This window comes from Sturnira hondurensis, unplaced genomic scaffold (genome assembly GCF_014824575.4).
Source record: "Sturnira hondurensis isolate 20B ecotype Veracruz unplaced genomic scaffold, ASM1482457v3 Scaffold0004271, whole genome shotgun sequence".
NCBI lineage: Eukaryota > Metazoa > Chordata > Mammalia > Chiroptera > Phyllostomidae > Sturnira > Sturnira hondurensis.
Window position 1 is genome coordinate 4,529,025 of NW_028076902.1, and position 21,824 is coordinate 4,550,848.

Below are 21,824 nucleotides of genomic sequence, written 5' to 3' on the forward strand. Positions count from 1 at the left end.
ATAAAGGCATGTAAAAAGTGGTGAAAGCATACCACGTGTGCAGTCTAACTTTTAATGCCAGCCTGACCAGTGTGGTTGGGCACCGCCCCACAGAGCAGGAGTATCGCCAGTGACTGGGACACGTGCCTGGGTTGCGGGTTCAGGGCGCATGCGCGGGGCGGCCGAGATGGATGTTTCTCTCTCACACTGATGTTTCTCTCCCTTTTTTTCTGCCTTCCTTCCCCTTCTCTAAAAATAAATAAAATCTTTTAAAGAATGTATTTAAAGTATAATGCCAATGTCAATTTCCTGGTTTTGCTATTCTTCAGTTATGTAAGATGTTACGTGGGCTCTCTGTTTTTTTAAAAATCCATCCTACTATTTTTGCAACTACTTCTGGGTCTGTAATTATTTTAAATGAAAAGTAAAATTTAGGGAGAAAAGTCACTTGGAGCATGGCAACCAGGAAAGTAGATTCTTCTTGATATTTGTGATTCTCATAGAACATTAATACAAATATTTTTAAATATTTGGTTAATACTGGAGGGTAAAGTCTGTTGTCTCACTGTGGTTAACAAGTGAGGTGGGCAGTTGAGTTCAGTACTCATATAAATATTTGAGGTTGCATGCTTGCCACATAGAAGTCAGTAGGCTGCCATTGTTTCAGCCCTTGGGACATGAGCCAGACTGTGCTTGTTGCATCAAATTAAATAAACTCGTGCCATGGCATGAAAACTTGTTTACAGTAATCAATGGAATGGCAATTTTAAAAGTTTCAAGTTTTTCAGCTTTGATGTATAAAGCATGAAGCATTTGGAAAATGTAGAATTTGAATTAACTATCAAGTAAGTCCAGGTAGTAAATAATAAATATGTGACTACTCTCAAATGTATTTGAGATTATTCTATTATTTTCTTCCCTCTCCTTTTTCTTTTCGCTTTTATATTTGAAGTTGAAATAGATGGTATCTTTATCTTTCTCTAGACAACTTTAACTGAAATAATGCAGACTTTTTGGGATGATATTCAGAATATGCCCCTTAAAATATCTATATTGCAACCAAATTAAGCTGTAGTGAGGAAAAAGTAGAAAATGACCTCCACTAAGATGAATCAAGAGAAAAGAAATTCACAAATAAATGGTATTAGAATAAAGGATTATAGGTAGAGCAAATATTTTAAAATGGAATACGCTAAAAAAAACTTATGATGATAAATTTGAAAAATCTAACCCCAATTGATAAACCTCTAGAAAAAGCACACTTACTTAAAAAGAACTAGATAGCTTGAATATCTTTATATATTTAAAGGAAAATGAGTGAGTAATCAAAAATATTCACCAAAGGGACTTATTCCAAAAGCAAGTATAACTTAAAACCAAATTAAACTGTATGAAATGAGACCATCACCAGTGACACTTACAAACACAAACACAAAAATGCCAAACCATAAATTCAAAAGGTAGGAAGCAGAACAAATGATATGACACATTAAGGTCAATGTTGTGGACTGTATGTTTGTGTCCCCCCATAATTCATAGTTTTGGAACTTTAATCCCCAATGAGATAATATTTGGAGGTACGGTCTTTGGGAGGGGGTTAGGTCTAGATGACGTAATGAGGAAGGAGTCCACGATGGAATCAGTGTCCTTATAGGAACTAGAGCAGGGGCGTCAAACTCATTTTCACTGGGAGCCACGTCAGCCTTGCAGTTACTTTCAAAGGGCCAAATGTAATTTTAGGACGGTATAATGTAACTACTCCTTAACTAGGGGCAAGGAGCTTGGCACTACTGCGGGGTAGAAACAAGATGCCAGGCTGGATATAACAAGGTGGAGGGTTGGATTTGGCCCTTGGGCCTTCTGTTTGCCACCTGTGGACTAGAGCTCATGCTCCAAGGAAGGCCATGTAAAAATGTAGCAAGGAAGAGGGGCCTCAACAAGAACTTGATTGTGCTGGCACCCTGATCTCACAGAACTGGCCTCCAGAACTGTGAGAAATAAATGTTTGTTGTTTAAGGCACCCAGTCTGTGGTATTTTTGTTATAGCATCCTGAACTCAGTGAGACAGTCAAGGAGGCAGTCAGTTAAGTTCCTCACGAGATTCAACAATTTGCAATGTGTCTCTTTCTTTTCTATTATTTAATCTTTTAAATTTGATTATTTTGAGTAATAGAGACAGTGAAGAATTATGTTGACTTAAATACGATCATGCATTTTTTTGTTTGTTTTTTTAATTTTTATTTTTTTTAATTTAATTATTTTTCAAGTACAGTTTTCTATTACTCCCATCCCATCCCACCTCTGTGTTCCCCCCTCCCTCCCATTTCCACCATGGACAACAACTGATCATGCATTGTGATCATGTAATAAAATGTCCATTTTAAATTAGTTTTTTATTGTGGCAAAATATGCATAACAAAATTTACCACTTTAACAATTTTTAAGTGTGTAAGTTCTACAGCATTATGTGTATTTGCACTGTTGTGAAATAGTCCCTACTATCCATCTCCAGAATGTTTTCCATCTCCGCAAACTGAAACTCTGTACTCATTCAACAAATACTCCCTATTTCCTTCCTCCAGCCCCTGATAATCATCGTTTTACATTCTGTCTCTGTGGCTTATTTCACTCAGCATAATGTCTTTAAGGTATATGCATGTTGTAGCATGTGTCAGTATTTCCTTCCTTTTTAAGTCTGAATATTATTCCATGGTATGTATATGCCACATGTTATTTATTCATTCATCTGTCAATGGATGCTTGGGTTACCTCCACCTTTTGGCTTTGTAAATAATGCTACTATGAATATGGATATAAAATATCTGTTTGAGTTGCTACATTTAATTTGGGGGGGTTAATACCCAGAAGTGGAATTGCTGAATCATATGATAATTCTATGTTTAATTTTGTGAAGACTCTCCACACTGTTTTCCACAGCAGCTGCACCATTGTTCATTCCCACCAACAATACACTTTTTTCACATCCTCGCCAGAACTTGTTGAGAAAATGCCCATGTTTTTCATAGAGCTACATGAGGCAGAGCTGAAAGAGAAGACTTACTAGTCACCCATTGCCTGCAGAGTGGCCACGTTTCACCTGCAGAAGCTCAGCGCCCCACCAGTTGACAGGTAGTGGGGTTGTCTACCTGTGCAGCCTTCACTCTTAGCTGTGACCACGCCTATAGTCTCCACATAAAACTTCCATCATCTGAACATTGACTTTAAGGGAAAAAAGAAAAACAAAACACTCTGTGATTTAGTGATATATGCATATATAGTAAAGGGTAGAGGAGAAATAAGAATACATGCATATAAGGCGAGGGAATGTTAGACACTATTCCTGATGCTAGGTACCATGTGGGCTGGGCAGGGGGCTGGTATCAGAGAGGAATACCATGGTATTGATCATGTTCCAGTTTTTAAGTTGGGTGCTGGTTTCCTTGGTGCTTTGTTACCTTCATAAATTACATATATTCTTTTGTACATATTATATAATTTACATTTTAAATCTTAAACCAGTAACTTTTATTCCTTAGTATTATGGCTGTACATGTTGGCTAAAGGTGTGGACCTGGTCTGAAATTTCAAATGGTATTGTCTGGGGCACAAAAAAAAAATAGAGAAAGTTTTATAAAACTAAATTTATTCAATTTCAAGGATTGTATATGTTCTTTTTTTTTATAAACTTGGTTTTTTTTTAAGATTTTATTTATTTATTTATCTTTAGAGGGGAAGGAGAGAGGGAGAGAAACATCAATGTATGGTTGCCTTTCGTGCGTCCCCTGCTGGGAGTTGGCCTGCAGGGAACCGGCCTGCAACCCAGGCATGTGCCCTGACTGGGAATCGACCGCAATCCTGTGGTTCGCAGGCCCGCGCTCAACGTTCTTTAATTACAATGTTCTTTTTAAATTTGGTGTTAGAAGGACCATTAGAAATCAAATGATAGAGTTAAAGGAACACAGTTTGTTGTTGTCTTGTTTTATTGTACTTACAAATGGCAAACAGAAAAAGTAGGTGACCTTGTGCAAGGTCATTGCCATTAAAAATATTTTCACTAGTCCTTGAAATGAAAAATTCTAGAAATTATTGCCTCGGAGAACACAGCACTATATCTGGTAGCCAATACCAAGGCTGATGATATCAAAACGGTGATTTCAGTTGCTGCCCTTTTCACAGAATGTATCTCTAATTTGAAGAACTAATTTAGCAGAAGTATTAATCAGCCCTAACTACAGACTCATGAATACATTTGAATTACTCAGTATTGACATACTCTAAGCTCAGAGGAGCCAGATTGTCAAATATCAGCTAATGATAACTACAATGGACAATTATTGAGCACTTACTCTGCCACTGAGTATTTCGTATAGATTGTTGTATTTAATCTTCAGAAATGTTATTATTCCCACTTAACTTATAACTGGAAATTTGACTAATATCTTGCTCAGCATCATATAAGTAAGAAGAAAGGGAGTTGGAATCCAAAACCAGTTTGGCAGTTTCACACTTCATCAGCACATGTAATTGTCTGCCACACATGGCATCACTTGAAAAGCCCAATGCTAGGGGCTGCAAAATACACACTGAGTGCTGAATTCAGAACTCAACCCCCTGGCATACTTGAACTTTCTGAAATTTAAGGAGAATCACACAGCTTGAATGGGAAATGATAAGCTCATTGTAAATATTACTGTTTCACCATTGTGGTCTCCAAGTGCATGTGTAGGCAGTGACCTAATGGTGCTTATTTTTTTGTTAATGAGACATTAGCAAAACATAGTGTGTAAATTCAACTGGAGGAAAAGATTGGGGAAGAAAGGATTTCCAAGCAAACTCCAGTGACTGGTAGCTGTGGTGTCATGGGAACAGCGGTGTCATGGGGACAGCAAAGAAGGTAGTTTAGCTTCCAGAAAGAAGGCATGAGAAGAGAGAGCAGAGGCACCAGAAGAGAGCAAAGGATTTTGGTAAAAGAACTTAAAGGCAAGTGAGTAGCAATCAGCAACACATGAGATTCCTCAGAGAAGGATAAAGAGAAAGCAGAAGAAAGTTAGGAGTACTTCAAGATAATGTCAGGGTAGAGGAGAAATGAGAAGATGCACATATAAGGCAATGTGTACTAATTCATACTGTAATAAAATGAAGGCTTTGAACAAGTCTTTTTTTTATCATTTATAGATTCTTTATCTCTCTCTTCACATCTGTCTGTGACCATTTGCCAGGATTCTTTCTTATCCATACATTTTGCCTCCCAGCATTTCAAAATATTTACCCTTAAGAATTTCTCAGCCCTGGCTGGTGTAGCTCAGTGGATTGAGCGTGGGCCTGCGAACCACATGATCGCGGTTTGATTCCCAGTCAGGGCACATGCCTGGGTTGCAGGCCAGTTCCTGGTTCCCAGCAGAGGATGCACGAGAGGCAACCATACATTGATATTTCTCTCTCTCTCTCTCTCCTTCCCTTCCCCTCTAAGATAAATAAATAAAATCTTTAAAAAATTTTTTAAAAAAAGAATTTCATGCATTTTCCCCCCTCCCTAACAAGGTCAAACTTCCCTTTCCTCTTTATCTCCCTCTGTTATTCTCTCCTGTTCTCCCTCCTCTACTTGTGTTAGTTGCTCATTAATATATAACAAGTCACCCAAAATGAAGTAACTTAAAACAATAAAGTATTATTATCTCTCACAGTCTTGTGAAAGGACTGTTCAACTGGGCAGGTCTCTCACTAGGCGTCCCATGCAATTGTAGTGAGAGGTGGCTGGGGCATGAGTTATCCGAAGGTTCCACTGGATTGAACGTCTAAAATGGCATCTTTGTAACCCGTCCGGTGCCCCAGCTGACATGGCTGGGGACCGACGGGACTCTTCCCTTCCTCCCTCCTTCCTCTTCATCCCTGTGCCTCTCCATGCACCACACAGCCTCTCCACCCCATTAGCTTGGGCTTCCTCACAACACGGAGCTCCGTTCCTCACAGCATGGAAGTTCCACACAGCTGGACTTCTTAGTCCAACTACTCTAAAGACTGTAGACATCTTTCCCCACACAAGCATTCCAAGAAACATGAGTGGAAGGAAGTTTAAAACTTATGATCTCACCTAGACAGTCACTCTGCATCACCGTTGCTGCATTTTCTTGGTCAAAAGAAGGTCATGGGGCCAGCCCAGAACTATACTAACGGAAGGAGACCACCCAGGGGTGTAGATACAGGAAGGTATGAGTTATTGGGGTTGGTCCACCTCTCCAAAGACTAATTATCACCTTTCTCATTTATAGACATCTGTGCTCCTTTTAACTAAAATATCTTGTTACTATCTTATACATTGCTTCACGTTTATATATTTTTCTTTCCAATTGTTAAGAGCAATTGAAAAATTTCTTTGAGGAGTTCTTAAGCATTCTCTCAAGCAAATCTTAAGAATATATTTTTAGCCCTGGCTGGTGTAGCTCAGTGGATTGAGCTCGGGCCTGCGAAGCAGAGGATCACGGTTTGATTCCCAGTCAGGGCATATCCCCGGGTTGCAGGCCAGTTTCCAGCAGGGGACTCATGAGAAGCAACCATACATTGATATTTCTCTCCCTTTCTCCTTCCCTTCCCTTCTAAAGATAAATAAATAAAATCTTTTAAAAAGAATGTATTTTCATTTAGTGATATTAAAAATTTAAGCACCTAAAAGGCCCTATAGAAAAGCTTTGAGAGTATTTTGTAGAAAGTCTTCATGGGAAATCAGATTTGATTCACTTTTAAACACCGGTGATAACATATCAAACTTAAAAGGCAGATCAGTTTTAGGGAAAAGTGATACACCATCATGTGTGGGTGGCCTTGGGTGAACTCCCTAACAATATTGCTTTTCATACTTAGCCACTAATTAGAAAACCTGCTCTCTTGTTGGGACTGAACCATGGTTTACTTTCTGGTTAGATCTTTTTTTACTTATATTCAAGCTCTTACATAAGCCCAAACTTGTCCTTTTGTAACCCTCCAAATTGAAAAAAAAAGTGAAAGAAATAACTTGAATCTAAAAGATTTGTTGCATGGTCACATGGCAATTTCAGAAATTCTTTATTTAAAGCCACATACCTACAGATGGCTTAACTTTCCCTAGCTTCTGCAAATGTCATTGAGGTCTTAGGTTCTTGTAAAGAGCTATTGGCTTTTTTTTTTTTTTCCGTAAAGAAGCTTAATCCTCAAAGCTTTTCTCTGGTGATCATGAAGAACAATACATGTTGACAAAAATGGACAGTTGGAGATGGCAAATAATTTGACTTTTTTTTTACCCACAAGCCCTGGGAAAACATTGCCATAAAGGATTAATTTGCTCATGAAATTTCACTGCAGTTGCTTTAAAAAAAAAACCTAACAGGGACAGCAGGGCAGAAGCATTTTAGAAGTCTGAGGAACAGAGTCGAGGGTTGATGGTGGGAAGCACTCTTTTCTCTACAACGATTATGAGTTAAGCTTGTGAGGCTGATACCATGTCTCTCACACAGACTCCGTATAGACATCTGATAGCTGACTGAAAAATGTTAATAAGTACTTGTAGTTTTTCATGATTTGTCTTCTCTTCAAGCAGGGAAAAGATTTCATTTAAAAAAAACAGATTTTGTACTCAATCCTTTCCTAGCTTTAAGAAAAGCATCAGAAAATAGCAGGATGCCCCATTAGCGATTTGCTTCCATATCTCCATTTTCATGCTTGGGTTCTGTGCACAGATTAAATGGAGACTCCAGCAGCTTCACAGCACTGTAGGTCCCTCTGTTTTGCCACCCTCACCCTGGTCCTTCAGCCATCAGGTCCCACCAGTGGGGGTTGGGGGTGGGCAGTGTACTTTAGTTAGGGCAACTTATCTATGAAGCTTTACCCTCAACCCTTTAACAATAAGTTCCACTAAACAGCAGCAGATACAATTTGAAGGCACTTGGAGTTTCAGGCCCTTGCAAAATGCACTGCTCATTGCCCTTCCCTCCAGCATGATGCCTACCAGGTGGACTCAAGGCTGCCCTTGGTCACATCCACTGCTGGTGGGGTGAGATGGACTGACCTGAGGGGAGGGGGCAAAGCAGCAGGGAGGAAACGGGGCTGGGAGAGGATAGTGACCAGGATGACCAGATACATCCTTAGTCACTGTTTTCTTAGTTCTTACAACTCCCCTTTGAAGCCATACTGTTCCCATTTTTTGCAGACCAAGAAACCTGAAGCAAAGAATTTAAATAACTTGTGTTCATGCAGCTTAGTTAAACTAGAGTATTGAAGGTATTTAAATGAAATAAAATCTAAGAATTTTATTTAATCCTTGGGTAAAATAAAGGATTTTAGTCCAAGCCTGCTTGACAGCCTAGCCAATTTTCTTTTCACCACCCCAATGCCTCTAATAAACCATTGGTAACCTGTAATCCACTTATGAATTAAATTGAGAGACTTTCTTTTGAGGTGAGCCTGTGGCACTTAGTCAAGTAACAATAGTTGTCACTCTCTCTTGTTTAATCTTATAGTGGAGTACGACAAGGAGTTCTCCCCTCGCCAGCGACACCACAAAGAGTTCAAGTTCAACTTATCCCAGATTCCTGAGGGTGAGGCGGTGACGGCTGCAGAATTCCGAATCTACAAGGACTGTGTTGTGGGGAGTTTTAAAAACCAAACTTTTCTTATCAGCATTTATCAAGTCTTACAGGAGCATCAGCACAGGTATGAAGGCTCAAGGAAGCCCAAAGGGTGGGGCTGGTCCCCATTTCTCGTCCTGTCATCACATGACCCTGAGTATGTCTGTGGATGGTGATGTGGAGTTCAGGGCTTGCACATGAGCAGGATGAAGGCTGTGTTCCGAATGGCAGTGCTTAGCCAGTAGGAAGATTTTTTGCCCATAAGTTGAAGACTTTCCAAATGGTTTTCTTTTCTTAAGCAAGCCAGTAGACCGTATTTACTAAGCATCCTTTGTGATCAGATAACCTATGACTTACTGGGGATAAAATGTTTCTTGCTCTTGTTTAGTCCCTACTTTGAATGATGGGTCAGTGAGGCTAAAATGAAAATTATGTAAGGATGCTTACAAATGATACTAATTCAAGTGACTAGAAGGCTATATATTTGTGCATATTATATATACATATATTATACATATTATATGTCTGATATGTCTTGTAGTAAATGAGTGTGTGCATCAAATGTATTTTTATCAGTTGAATTCAAGGGAATGATAGATATTTTTTCTATGTCTGCATTATTCTTATTTCCTGAAATAAATCCAAATCATTTTATAAAAGAACTGCAATGAAGTACGTTTATGGGGCTTGCTCCACAAACAAAAAAACAAACTTCCGTGGAGTGAAATTTGGAGGAAGGACTGAGGATGAAGGATAACAGCAGTTAGTTCAAACCTATAGCACACAGAAAACAAGCCAATGACTCTGAATTTTGTTTACTATTTAGAGGTCAGTTTAGTGGTTTAGTGGTAACAGTAGGTTAGCATTGCGCACGCTCACTGGGCATGAGGTGGAAGCTCAGCACGTGGTACGAGAGCCTGGCTGTCAGATGGTAGGTGTGGAGATAGACGCTAAAGAGAGAGAATACAGACAGGGAGGGAAGCCCACGCTTGCAGACCTGGTGAGGGATTTGCCAGGTTTGCTTTATAAATCAAGTCCACATTCTTGCTTTTGGTCTTGGAAGTCTATTAACTTCCCAAGAGTGTCCAAAGGTTTAGGAATGACTTTAGTTTATCCTGAAATTATAAATCTGTGTATGGGTCTGTCATAAATATGCACACTAGAATAATAACAAATGTTAACTTGCTCCATGAAAGGTTTATTTTACTTTTGAGAGCACCATCAACATTTGGCCCTTATTCACATATTCACATCTCGAAGGAGGGAAATAAAAGAGAAGGAAGGACACTTGCCAGGTTTTAGGGACACATCATGGTGTTGAACATATGCACTGATGTTTATGTGAATTCTGGCTGGAATAGTAACATTATAAGTAGAATATAGTCATTGGGTTAGCTTTAAAACAGGCCAAAATTTCAGAATGAATGGGAAGTGTTCTGATGTCTTATTTTCACTCCTTAATAAAAGTATATTCAGTGACTTAACCATTAAGGATCTCTTTTGAAAAGTAAATTATCTGTTGCTAGATTTTCATCTTTCAATACTTCAGAGAGAATTGGTGTTCAGTGATTTTTTTGGAACTGATTTAGCCATCGACTTTCAATCTGCCTAAGTATTTGTCCCATTATACATTTCTGATGGAAATAACCTCCTGGTACTCTTTTGGCTCAGAACTTTGTTCAGAATACATGGTTTTCTCTGTCCTGCAGGAAAAGCTTTATAGTGAAAACACTAGATTGTGGGTTTTGTGACTATAAATTTTTTTAATTATTATTTTTAAAAGGAGAGCTAGCAGACCATTTGTGAGGTTTATATTGAACTTCGGCCAAAAATGAACAGCTGTCTTGTGCTTCAAACGGTGGTGTCATACTTCCTTGAGGCCAGCAGTGAGCTTGGAAAACAAAATCTCAAACTGTCCCAACCTTTGATGGCTCTCTGTCAAAGCAGAGTTGTAATTTCTCTGCCTTCTAGGATGGGGATGTTTGGCGATTGGATGTGTTTAATTTTATGCACAGGAAAGGGAAAATACTGGGAGGATTGGGAGAATTTCATGAACCCTTTTGAAGGGTTCCAGGTTGGCCAGGAACAGATTTTTTTTCTTATCGGTGGGCCAGGAGCCCAGGCCTCCTGCTGTCTCCTCGTGTCCTTCCAGAGGCTCCAGTTAACTGCAAGACTCCTGGGGGTGGTTTGATCTCTCCATCTGTACCGTCTTGGGGTGTCTTGGCCGAAAACAATTCTCCAGTCTTGTAAAGAAACTTATTTCTCTAATCTGTGTTCCAGTGAAATTTGTAGTATGTGATGGATTAACTTAACTTAACAAATGTTTGTGTTGCAAAAGAGTTGGCCTCCTTGCAAAAGGAAAAAAAAGGCAGGTTTTTCAATGCCCTCATATACTCAGCTGAGGCAGAATAAGTTATGCACTGGGTCTCCTGTTATAAAGGAACAGCCAGAAAAGATTCTTGGAAGATAGGCCATTGCTGTGATCTCTACAGAAACATATTCCTCAGACTGATAAGAAATCACTGGACCAGGTAAGTTCAAAAAGTGACTACTTGTATAGATGGTGCTTTGAGTAAATAAGAACAGGAAAACATTTGATACTTTATTCAAAACCTGAGAATAAGTCCTGAGATGGAATCTAAGTCTTGAAAAGGCCTGAGGAGAGTGGGACCAGCCAGCAGCAGTGTGCATAGTTAAACCAGAGGAGCACAGATGCCTTTGCACTTGATTTGTGAGCGTACTCTATGCTGTGGTGTGGTGTGTATACTTTAAGATGAGTTTGGTGTTAACATCTGGTGTTATCAATCATGTTTTTATGATAATGCTGGTAAAAAATTAGCATTTATATTGTACTTAGAGTTTGGAAAAAACCTTCTCATATATTCCCTCATTAGAAGTTAACTGTGATCCCATCAGATAAGCAGGTCAAGCGTATTACCTATTAGAGAATGAAATGTGTCACAGGTGAATTTTGCCAAGTTTAAATTATGCCTAAACTTTTGTCTGCTATGCTTCCCCAAAGTCATCCCAGTGACATTGGGACAGTTCCTACTGGCATGCTCCACATCTCCATCTCCTTAGCCTTGATGGGAACATCCCAAGGATGCTTTGATTTGGATGGCAAGTGAGACAGTTCTCTTGGGGGTGAAAATGTGTCTATCAGTCCCTGGTACATTGACTCTCAAGGCCTTCCTGTGGAAAACATTTGTTGTTCTATTGATCAAATGTTGATTTATTGATCACACATTGATTTATTAGCAGCTTTTGTAGAGGAGAGGTTTGTAGGAGAAGAAAGACTAGAATAAATTTATACAGAAGAATTTGTACTTATTCACAGTATTATATTTGTCCATTTACTTCACTGTTTTCTCCTGCATCTCATACACAGTAAGCTGTCTTCCCATCTGGAGTGTAAAGGCTGCTCTCAATAACTTTTGACCTTCTCTATTCATGTATGTCAGTATCATGGTAGCATGTTGCTTATCATAACATATACTCGTGACCTTTACTTCTATGGCACCTTTAGGTTACTAGTGCAATTCTGAGGCCTTTGAAGAATATCATGTCCATCTATATTTCTTATTTGGCTAAAGGCATATTTTTCCTGGTTTTAATTGGTTTTGTATACTTAGAAGTCAAAGAGCATCTCCTGAAAGCCAGACAGAAATTTTAACAGGGGAACACATTTAGCATCTGAAAAATGGCCCTGTTTGGTACATGAATTGACCCCACTTGATTCTGCTAGTTTTGAAATGCCATGTGCTCTTCCATATGTTTTGGTGATTGCATTGCTTGGTAGTTAAAGTCTACCTTCTGTGTATACGATGACTTTCTCATGTTCTCTCATGGTGCATTTAAAATAAGAAATGATTATCAAATTTAAAATTCATTATTCCTGTTATGAGCAGTACCACAGCTTATTCTTTGTTTGCAAATGGGCAAATTTATTTATTTTTAATTGCATATATTTTTTTGAGTTTGGTTACTACAGGCAGGGAAAAAGTAGGTTTATAGTTTAGGTGTGCAAAAACACAGTTTATTCTTGTATCATTATTTATTAACTATTGTATTATTTCCCATGTGAGCAATTGTAAACCTACATTTATTTGCCCTGGTCTGTATGTCTTATCCTAACTTCAGAATCCTTAGGATGTCAATAAGTACATCTGTGAATCAAGGAAACAGGGCAATGCTGCTGTAGAGCTGGTCTTTAAAAGTGAAAGGTTTCCCTCAGATAGCCCCAAAGCCATGCTGTGGAGTCCCAGGAAAAATCCCAGACTGAACTATGACTTAAACTAAATTTTAGACAAAATTCACCAACTATCACCTATTTTACAGATAGAATATAATTGTTCCACAAGAGAAAATAACTGTTAATGGGCAAATATACATTTCCCCAAAACGTTAAGTTTGATATAATACTCTGAACCACTCACAGATAGGAACCACAGGACTAAGTGAGGAAAAGGAATGGAAATGGGTTCTGGTTGGGTCATGGTTGAGTCATGGAGGGGATGCCCACAAGGCAATGGGATACGGCAGTGCTTAGCTCAGCAGAATGAACTAAACTATAGTAGTAGATGTTTGAAGTCCTATGTGAGATATTGAAGTTGATTAGCTATCCCAGCTGCGTAATATAGAAAAACCTAATTGACCCAGTACAGTTTATTGAAAATAGTTTTCATTTTCATTATACTTCTGTGGCATCTTTGTCCTAAATCAGGTGATAACATATGTATGGGTCTGTTTCTAGGATCTTTATTTTTTTCTATTTGTTAAATTTTCTCTTCTTCCACCAACACTATACCCTTAATTCTTTGAGTTTTTAAAGAAGGCTTGATGTCTATATGTAAGTTTTCCAACTCTATTCCTTGAGATTTTCTTGGCTATATATTGACCTTTGCATTCCCATATAATTATAAAGTAGACATTTCAATGTCCACAAAGGAAAACTGATGGGCTTCTGATTGGAATTGCACTAAATCTAGAAATTAATTTGGGAGAAATTATCAATTGACTTTTATCAATATTGAGCATTCCAATCCAAGAACATGGTATTTACTTAGGTTTTCTTTAATTTCTCTGAATAATATTTTGTCATTTTTTGTGTCTTGAATATTTTCATTAGAATTACTTCAGATATTTAGGTTTATGATACTGTAAATGGTATTATTAGCTTTTAAATATTTCAGTGCCTAATTGTTTATTGCTTACATATAGAAATACAGTTGAATTTGTATATTGTTATTTTATCTAGCAACCTTGCAAATTCACATATAAATTCTAATATTTTTTCTGTGTACTAGTTTGGAAATTTTATAAATATAATCACACCATCTATAAACATCAATTTTATTTCTTCCTTTGTAATTCTTATATTTTTTGTTTTTATTTCTTTCTTGTTTTGTTGTGCTAGCTGGACCTCTGGTACAATGCTGAATCCCACTTAGATTTCTAATCTCAGATTGGAAATCCCTGTCATATTTCTGAATTAATGAAGGAGGAAAGAATTAATAATTTACCATTAAGGATGATGGATGCCCTAAATGTTCCTTTTTAAAATTATTTTATTGTTGTTCAATTACATTTGTTCATATTTTCTCCCCTCCCCTCCCCCCACCTCCTCCAAACCCACTAAATGTTCTTGTAAATATTCTTTATTTGATTAAGGAAACTCTCTCTATTCCTAGTTTGCTAAGAGTTTTTTAAAATTAGAAATTGGTGTAAAATTTTATCAAAATATTTTGCTGAATTTTTGAAGATAATATGATTTTTCTCCTTTATAGTGTTAATGTGATATACTACATTAAAGATTTTCAGATGTTAAACCAACTTCACATCCCTGGAACAGGCCCAACTTGTGATTTGTAATCCTCTTTATATAAGAGTAGGTGAAAAAAATCATATCTGATAACTGTATTATTTGGATCACCTATAGATCTATTTCCATCATCTGTTTGTTCCCTTGATTTTTCCTTACTTTTTTTCCTGGAATGTCTGATAATTTTTTAAATTAAATTCTTGGCATTATTTATTTTAAAAAGTTCTAAATACTGTTATCTTCTCCCAAACTGGATTTTATTTTCTTCAAGAAAGCAGACAAAATGCAAACAGATTACCTTGTTCTTTTTGTTCCAGATGCAGATGGGTTTCGGGATGTGTTAAGGCCCATCTCTCCCTGGTTTTTCCTTTCTCCTAGAGGTCAGCCCTTTAGGCGTCTCAGCTGAAGGTCTAGGAGGTTTAGCAGAGCCCATCTTCCTTAGTGGGCTCTAAACTCTCTTTTTAATTCCCTACTGTTGTAAGTCTGCCCAAAAGTCTGCTTCGCTTTTTATCCTCTAAGCAGTTTCTTTCTGCTTGTTTTCTCAGCTTCTTACTCCATGCATATATAGCCTGATATTTGGCAAAATATTGGAGTTCAAGGCAGCCAGAACTCGAAGAGCCAAGATCCTGGAGGAAGTGAACCCAGACTTCTATGAAATCACTCTTATGAGTTCACTTCTGTGCAGCCCCTTTTCTTTGGGGACTTAGACCTTGAAGTCCTAGCTACCTTAAACTCCAGTGATCCCCAGCCAGTGCCATTGCTCCAGTCTCTAGACTGCTGCTCCTTTCTGTTTGGCATCTATGCCTCATACAAGGAATTAACAAATGCCTTGAGACGAAAAGCCAACAGCAAATACAGGGCTTACCGTAATGCATTTCCCTTATTTCTGAGATCTTGAATCATCATGTATTAACTGTGGTTTTTTGCTGTGAGATAACTTCAAACAGTTTTTTTTTAAACTTGCTCAGAGCAGGAGTGTTAGTTTGATACATTATATCCAGAAGCATATATCTCTGAAGTATCATATTTTAATTTGGAAATCTTTATAACAAATTCCCACAAATGTTGATACTTGATTCATTAACCAAATAGTGTAGTTCTGAAAACAAGACGTGAACCCAGTAGTTGATCCAGTTCCAGGATCTGAGAGGATAATTTCCTTGGAAAAGCATTTTTTACAGACTGATTGCTCTGTGAATTCTGTTGCATTTTCAGGGCTGCCTGCTGAACTGGAGAGTGAACTTTATCATCACTGAGATAAAAGGGCGATATCTGAGACTCTTCTGCTTTGAAGAGAAGGGCAAATTTGAGAAAGCCAGGATAGGAGAACACTATTGTAGCTTGGTAGAAGAAAATCAAAGCCTTTAATCACCAAGTGCAGCCACACCTGTTTCTCTTTCTGTATCTGGCTTTCACAGGTATGATCCTCAGGGACTCCTGAAATTTACCGCTAACTTGATAATCTCTGGCATACTCAGTGTGGGCCTCGGGCAAGCATTGAACTTTTCAGTATTTGTTCCTTTGCCGCTGAAAAGGGGGTAGATAATACAACTAACGCACAGCTCAGGTTATGTAACTAGTTAGTTTTATCTTTTTAGTGCAGTGCATATTATTTATACTTAGAATGACCTACCTGAAATTTAAAAAGTAAAGGCTCAAAAAGCTACCTCATAGGCTGCATGCAGAGGCTTATTCCTCAGCCTGTGTATGTTCTGTTCTTTGCAAAGGCACACAGTAGAAAAGAATGTTTCAGAGAGGAATCAAAGTTTTAATAAAGAATTGCGTACACTCAAAAGAATGCTAAGTTTGAGGGAGCGGAGAAGTTGGGTGTGGCAGGCAGAGGAAACTCTTGTCTGGGAACTGTTTATTCACTTGGTAAACATGAAAGTGAACGGAGGTAGATTTTTATTTCTGGAAACTATGCTTTCTGTATTTTTTGCTCCCAGAAATGGATTGCTTTGGTGCAGGCACCTCCTTACCAGCATGGCCAGCTCTGTGGAAGGCAGGCCATGGTAGCAGTTAAACTTATTTTGTGAAACATATTTTTTTAAAAAAATAAATCACAAATTAACAGTATTTTTGCTGCTTTATTTATCCATATTGGACAGAGGTATGTAAATGTAGGATTGGTGATGAGAACTAAAACATGTGAGATTTCCATGCATGTGTCAAAAGTGGCCGTACCCCTTGTTCAATCTGTGCTCGGTCACTATGGCATGTTAGAGTGCACCCCAGTGTTTGGGAACATTATTTTGTCTATGTGGCCAAAGAGAACAGGTTAGGAAGCCATGAATTTATAAAACAATCTTCTACCTTCCTCTCTCTCTCTGTCTTAGACACAGAGAAGCAATCCTTCTCATACTACTTTGGACTTGGTCTTACCTGTGATTCCAATTATTAGGCTGGGTTGATAACCCCCTGAGGGTAAGACAATCCAACATTTACTTGTGGAGCAGCCCGTTCTTGCTTCATACTGTTTAGGGAGAGGAACAATACGTACTGAGAGCAGATAGCTTTGAACCTTAGGTCTACAAAGCAGGTGAAGTTAATACCACCCAAATTTAAGAGAGAGGGATTATGACCCAATTATTCCACTTCTGGGAATATATCTGAAGAAACCCAAAACACTAATTTGGAAGAATATGTGCACCCCTATATTCACTGCAGTATTATTTACAATAGCCAAAATTTGGAAGCAGTTTAAGTGTCCATCAGTAGATGAGTGGATAAAACACCCATGGTACATCTACACAATGGAATATTACTTGGCCATCAACAAGGAAGGAAATGTTACCTTTTGCAATAGCATGGGTGGACCTGGAGAGCATTATGCTAAGTAAAGTAAGCCAGTCAGAGAAAAACAGGTACCATATGATTTCACTTATATGTGGAATCTGATGAACAAAATTAATTAATATGATAGAAATAGACTCATAGAGAACAGACTGACAGCTCTCAGGGGGAGAGGGGTTGCAGGGATGGGTGGCAAAGGTGAAGGGGTTAAGGGGAGAAAACTCATAGACACAGACAACAGTATGGCAATTACCAGAGGGAAAGCAGGGGAGGGGAGGTAGAAGAAGGTAAAGGGGTATACATGGTGATGGAAGGAGCCTTGACTTGGGGTGGTGAACACACAAAGCCATACAAAACACAATACACAGATTATAGAATTGTATACCTGAAACCTATATAATTTTATTAACCAATGTCACCCCAATAAATTCAACAAAAAAAAAGAAAAGAAAAGAAGAGAGAGGGAATATGTTGTAGGTCAATGGCTCTCAAAGTTCAGTCCTCAGACTAGCAGCAACAGCATCAACTGTGAACCTGTTAGAAGTGACTTCTCAGGTCCCACCCCAGGAACTCTGGGGAACCTGAGTGCAGACTGAACTGGAGAATCACTGCTCTGATGGCTAAGAGCATATATAATACTTGAACTGTGAAAGACAAATACTATATGATCTCACCTATAAGTGGAACCTAATCGACAAAACAAACAAGCAAGCAAAATATAACCAGAAACATTGACGTAAAGAGCAAACTGACAGTAACCAGAGGGAAGGGGAGAGAGGGATAATGGGGGGGAAATAGGAGTAGGGTAATCAAGGAACACATATAAAGGACACGTGGACAAAGAGGGTAGGTTTGAGAGTGGGAGGTGGGGATGGGTGGGGCAGGGGGACATGGTGGAGGGGGGATGGAGACAACTGTACTTGGACAACAATAAAAAATAATTCCAGCTCTGCACTCACTGGCTGTGTGACTGCGAGCAAACTGCTTGACTTCACTGTTCCTCAGTGTCCTTATCTGCCAACGTGTGATGGTGTTAATGCTCTTTATGGTGATTGCGAGGAAAACACATGTAAGAGCAGTTAGTACAGTCAGGTAGTAAACACCATGTAAGGGCTTGTCATGTTACTATTCAGACAGCAAAGTGGTTTGTGTTGGTGTGTTGATGATTAAATGTCCCTTCAGAGTTAAGGTGACTGATACTTGAAACCTCCCTTCATACTATGTTCACCCTTGGGGTAAAATTTGGGTAATATTGAGTGGTATATAATCAATGAGAACTTAGGTAATTATTATAATACTAATGTCCATTCATTCATATTACTCAAATCTGTGTGTGTAGCACTTCACCCTGAACTGTAGTGCTATCTTTTCAAATCCTATTTCTTTTCTCTTTTTAGTGGTGAAATTTTAGACATAATCCTTAATAGGTGATACAGTACATAAGGAAAAATCTAAATCTTTGCCTTACTATCTAATTTTCTAAAATGATTAATTTTTTTACTTTCATTCCATTTGAAAATTAAATTTTTTATCTCATAAAGTTGGTTCATCAGTGTATGAATATTGTTTTGTATCTTAGTTTATCATTAAGTCCAGACACATAAATGGCAGAGAAATGTGTTATGAAGAAATAAAGAAACAAACCACAAACTCACCTTATCAAATATTTCACAAATCTGCTTGCTTCAAACTTATAAATTTCATTTTATGAAGAACATTTTTCTAGTTAAATGGTTAGCAATAAGCACAACTGTACTTTATCCCAGGCAGTGTGACTTGAATGGGTAGCATTTGTCAGGAAAGGTCAAAACTAGGAGCTCAGATGCCTCCAGACCTTCTTCAGGGAAAAAGGAGAGAAAGACCCACTGTGTTTGCCCTTGGATTGAAGGGCTGCCTGCTTCTCAGCCTGATGGAGTACCCCTGACAAGCGGTGGTGCCTTGGAGGCTGTGTGATGGGATGGACCACACAGGGGTGACCTTGCCTATAAACACTAACTCTACATACAAGTCTTTTCAGTGATGTGCTGGTCAGGCAACTCTAGCACAGGGTGAATATTTGAAAATGTCTAGAAATATCTTATTAGGCTTATTAATTGTAAAGAACTTCATTTTCCCTGGATGGTAACAATACAAGGAAACTCATACTCTCGAGTTAGGATAGCATTGAGAATAACACTATCATACCCTTGAAGATGGAACACATTATGTAACATGGATCTATGTGTTGGATGAGAACAAAATAGGCAATAAATTGATTCAAAATGTTATCTCTCTCTTGTTTCAGGATTTTCTTTTATAGCATGCCTACTTGAGTGTTTGTCATCTCAATAGGAGGGTCCAAGTAATCCAGTCATGGTAGTTATTTTGGCCAGCCCCTGGAATTTGTTATTGGGCAGTGACTCATATTGTAGATGGTAATAACAGACCTCAGCCCTGCTGCAGTGAGGGTCAGAAGGGAACCCTTGTTTTTTCATATGATGAAATGAAGTGCATCTTATTTGAGGCTCTACTTTGAGAGAGTCAATAGACTAAGAAGACCATGTATCATTGAAGAAAAGTAAACAGATATGGTTCAGACTGGAGCCATTTCAATGACTTGCCATAAATTGTGTCTCTCAAATACTTGATTTATTGGAGGCATTGAGGGTGAGTGAGTAAAGCTGTTCCTCAAAACTGTAATTCTTCAAGTTCTTCACCCTGGATGTGTGACTGCATGCCCATGGTGGTCTCAGTCTAGACAGACCGCTCTGACTAGGATGAGGGATAATGCAGGAGTGGGCAGCCCATCTCTGCATGCACCTATCACCCCTTCCTCTCCAGGCGCTGATATGAGCACCTGCTCCTGATTTTGGGTCCTGTGCCAGCCCCAGGTATCTTCATCCGTTTTCTGTAGCCACCTGACATTGGCATTTATGTGCAGTAGATTTTGATCCCTTACCTTACTCTGAGCTCTTGCTCAGCCTTTCAGCCTGTGATCTAGACTTTTCTTGACTCTGTTTTTTCAGATAGGTGGTGGCTAAGAGTCCAGGCTATGATTTTGAGTTCTAGTCAGCCCATTTAATACCTGGGACTGTAATACATTTATCCTCTCCAGGCTCCATGTTATCAGCTGTAGGACTTGCCTCTCTAGGCTTCCCAAGGGGTAAAAAAGAGGCTCTGGACATGTGCCCGTGTATTGAAAGCACACAGTAAATATTTGTCATTTCTCTTTCCATTTAGTGAAGTTATTTAAAGTCCATTCTCTACCTCACTTTCCTTCCACAGAACCTGAGAGTCCTAGAATTAAACTTCTAAATTTGAGACTGCCTCACTTCCAGGAGCCCAAGTTTTTAATCTTTGTATACTCACCACTAGACTGTGTTCATGTAGCCTGCAGGCTGTTTGAGCAGTGAGGCCTGGCATTTTCCTTATTATACAGGGAAGTGGGGCAGAGAAAGGAATTCCTGGGGACCCAGCCTGACTTAGGAGCAGAGTCAAGATAGAAACATGGGCTCCCCATGTCCACTGGTCCCCACTAACACTGAAGATTTCATTTCTTCCACATCATGATTATTAATCCTTCTTATCAACACTCTTCTGGCACATGGACTTCTGGCCAAGATGGTGGCATCGGTATATACACTTTGCCTCCTTGCACAACCAAAAGAAGGATAATAACAAATTTAAAAACAAACAACAACACCCCCCTCCCCACCAGAACTGCCAGAAAATCAAAATGTCTGGAAGTCTGACAACCAAGGAGTTAAGGAAGAAATATTCTACCACTGGTAGGAGGGGCAGAAAGGACATGTGGCAAGGTAGCAGCTGAAAGACTGAGTGGGCAAAGTGGTAGTTGGCAGTCCCCATATTTGCATGCAGATAAACTGGGAGGAACAACTGGAGAGAGAGAGAGAGACGACACATACCAGGGTTCCAGCATGGGGAAAGAAAGCCTTAAAGTCTCTGGCTGTAAAAACCTGTGGTGTTGCAGCAGCGAGAAAAACTCCCAGTCTCACAAGAGAGTTTGTTGGAGAGACCCACAGGGTACTAGAACACACACTATCCCACCCACCTAGGAATCAGCACTAGAAGGGTCCAATTTACTTGTGAGTAGCAGGGGAAGTGACTGAAAGCTGGCCAAGAGCTGAGAAAGCAGCATTGTTCCCTTTCTGACTGCTCCCCCACATACAGTGCCACAACTCAGCAACACACTTTGCCCTACCCTGGTGAATACCTAAGGCTCCATCTCTTACAATGTAACAGGCACACCAAGACAAAGAACTATGGCCCAAGTGAAAGAACAGATCAACACTCCAAAAATAGGACTAAGCAATGAAGAGATAGCCAACCTATCAGATGAAGAATTCAAAACACTCTTAATCAGAATGCTCACAGAAATGATGGAGTATGGTTGCAAAACAGAGGAAAAAGTGAAGGTTATGCAAAGTGAAATGGAGAAAAATATGCAAGGAACAATAGTGAAGGGGAGGAACCTGGGGCTCAAATCAATGATTTGGAGCAGAAGGAAGAAATAAACATTCAACCAGAACAGAATGAAGAAACAAGAGTTCAAAAAAATGAAGGGACTTAGGAATCTCTGGGACAACTTTAAATGTTCCAACGTCCAAAACATAGGGGTGCCAGAAGGAGAAGAG

At 38.9% G+C, this 21,824-nt stretch overlaps 1 protein-coding gene across 1 annotated transcript in view; it reads left to right on the forward strand.

Moving 5' to 3' along the window:
- Positions 1 to 21,824, forward strand: part of BMP6 (bone morphogenetic protein 6) — a 181,952-nt gene that overhangs the window by 138,258 nt on the left and 21,870 nt on the right. The window contains exon 2 of the mRNA XM_037045380.1: positions 8,469 to 8,661. Coding sequence (XP_036901275.1) covers positions 8,469 to 8,661 — 193 coding nt within the window. The remainder of the gene's footprint in view (positions 1 to 8,468; positions 8,662 to 21,824) is intronic.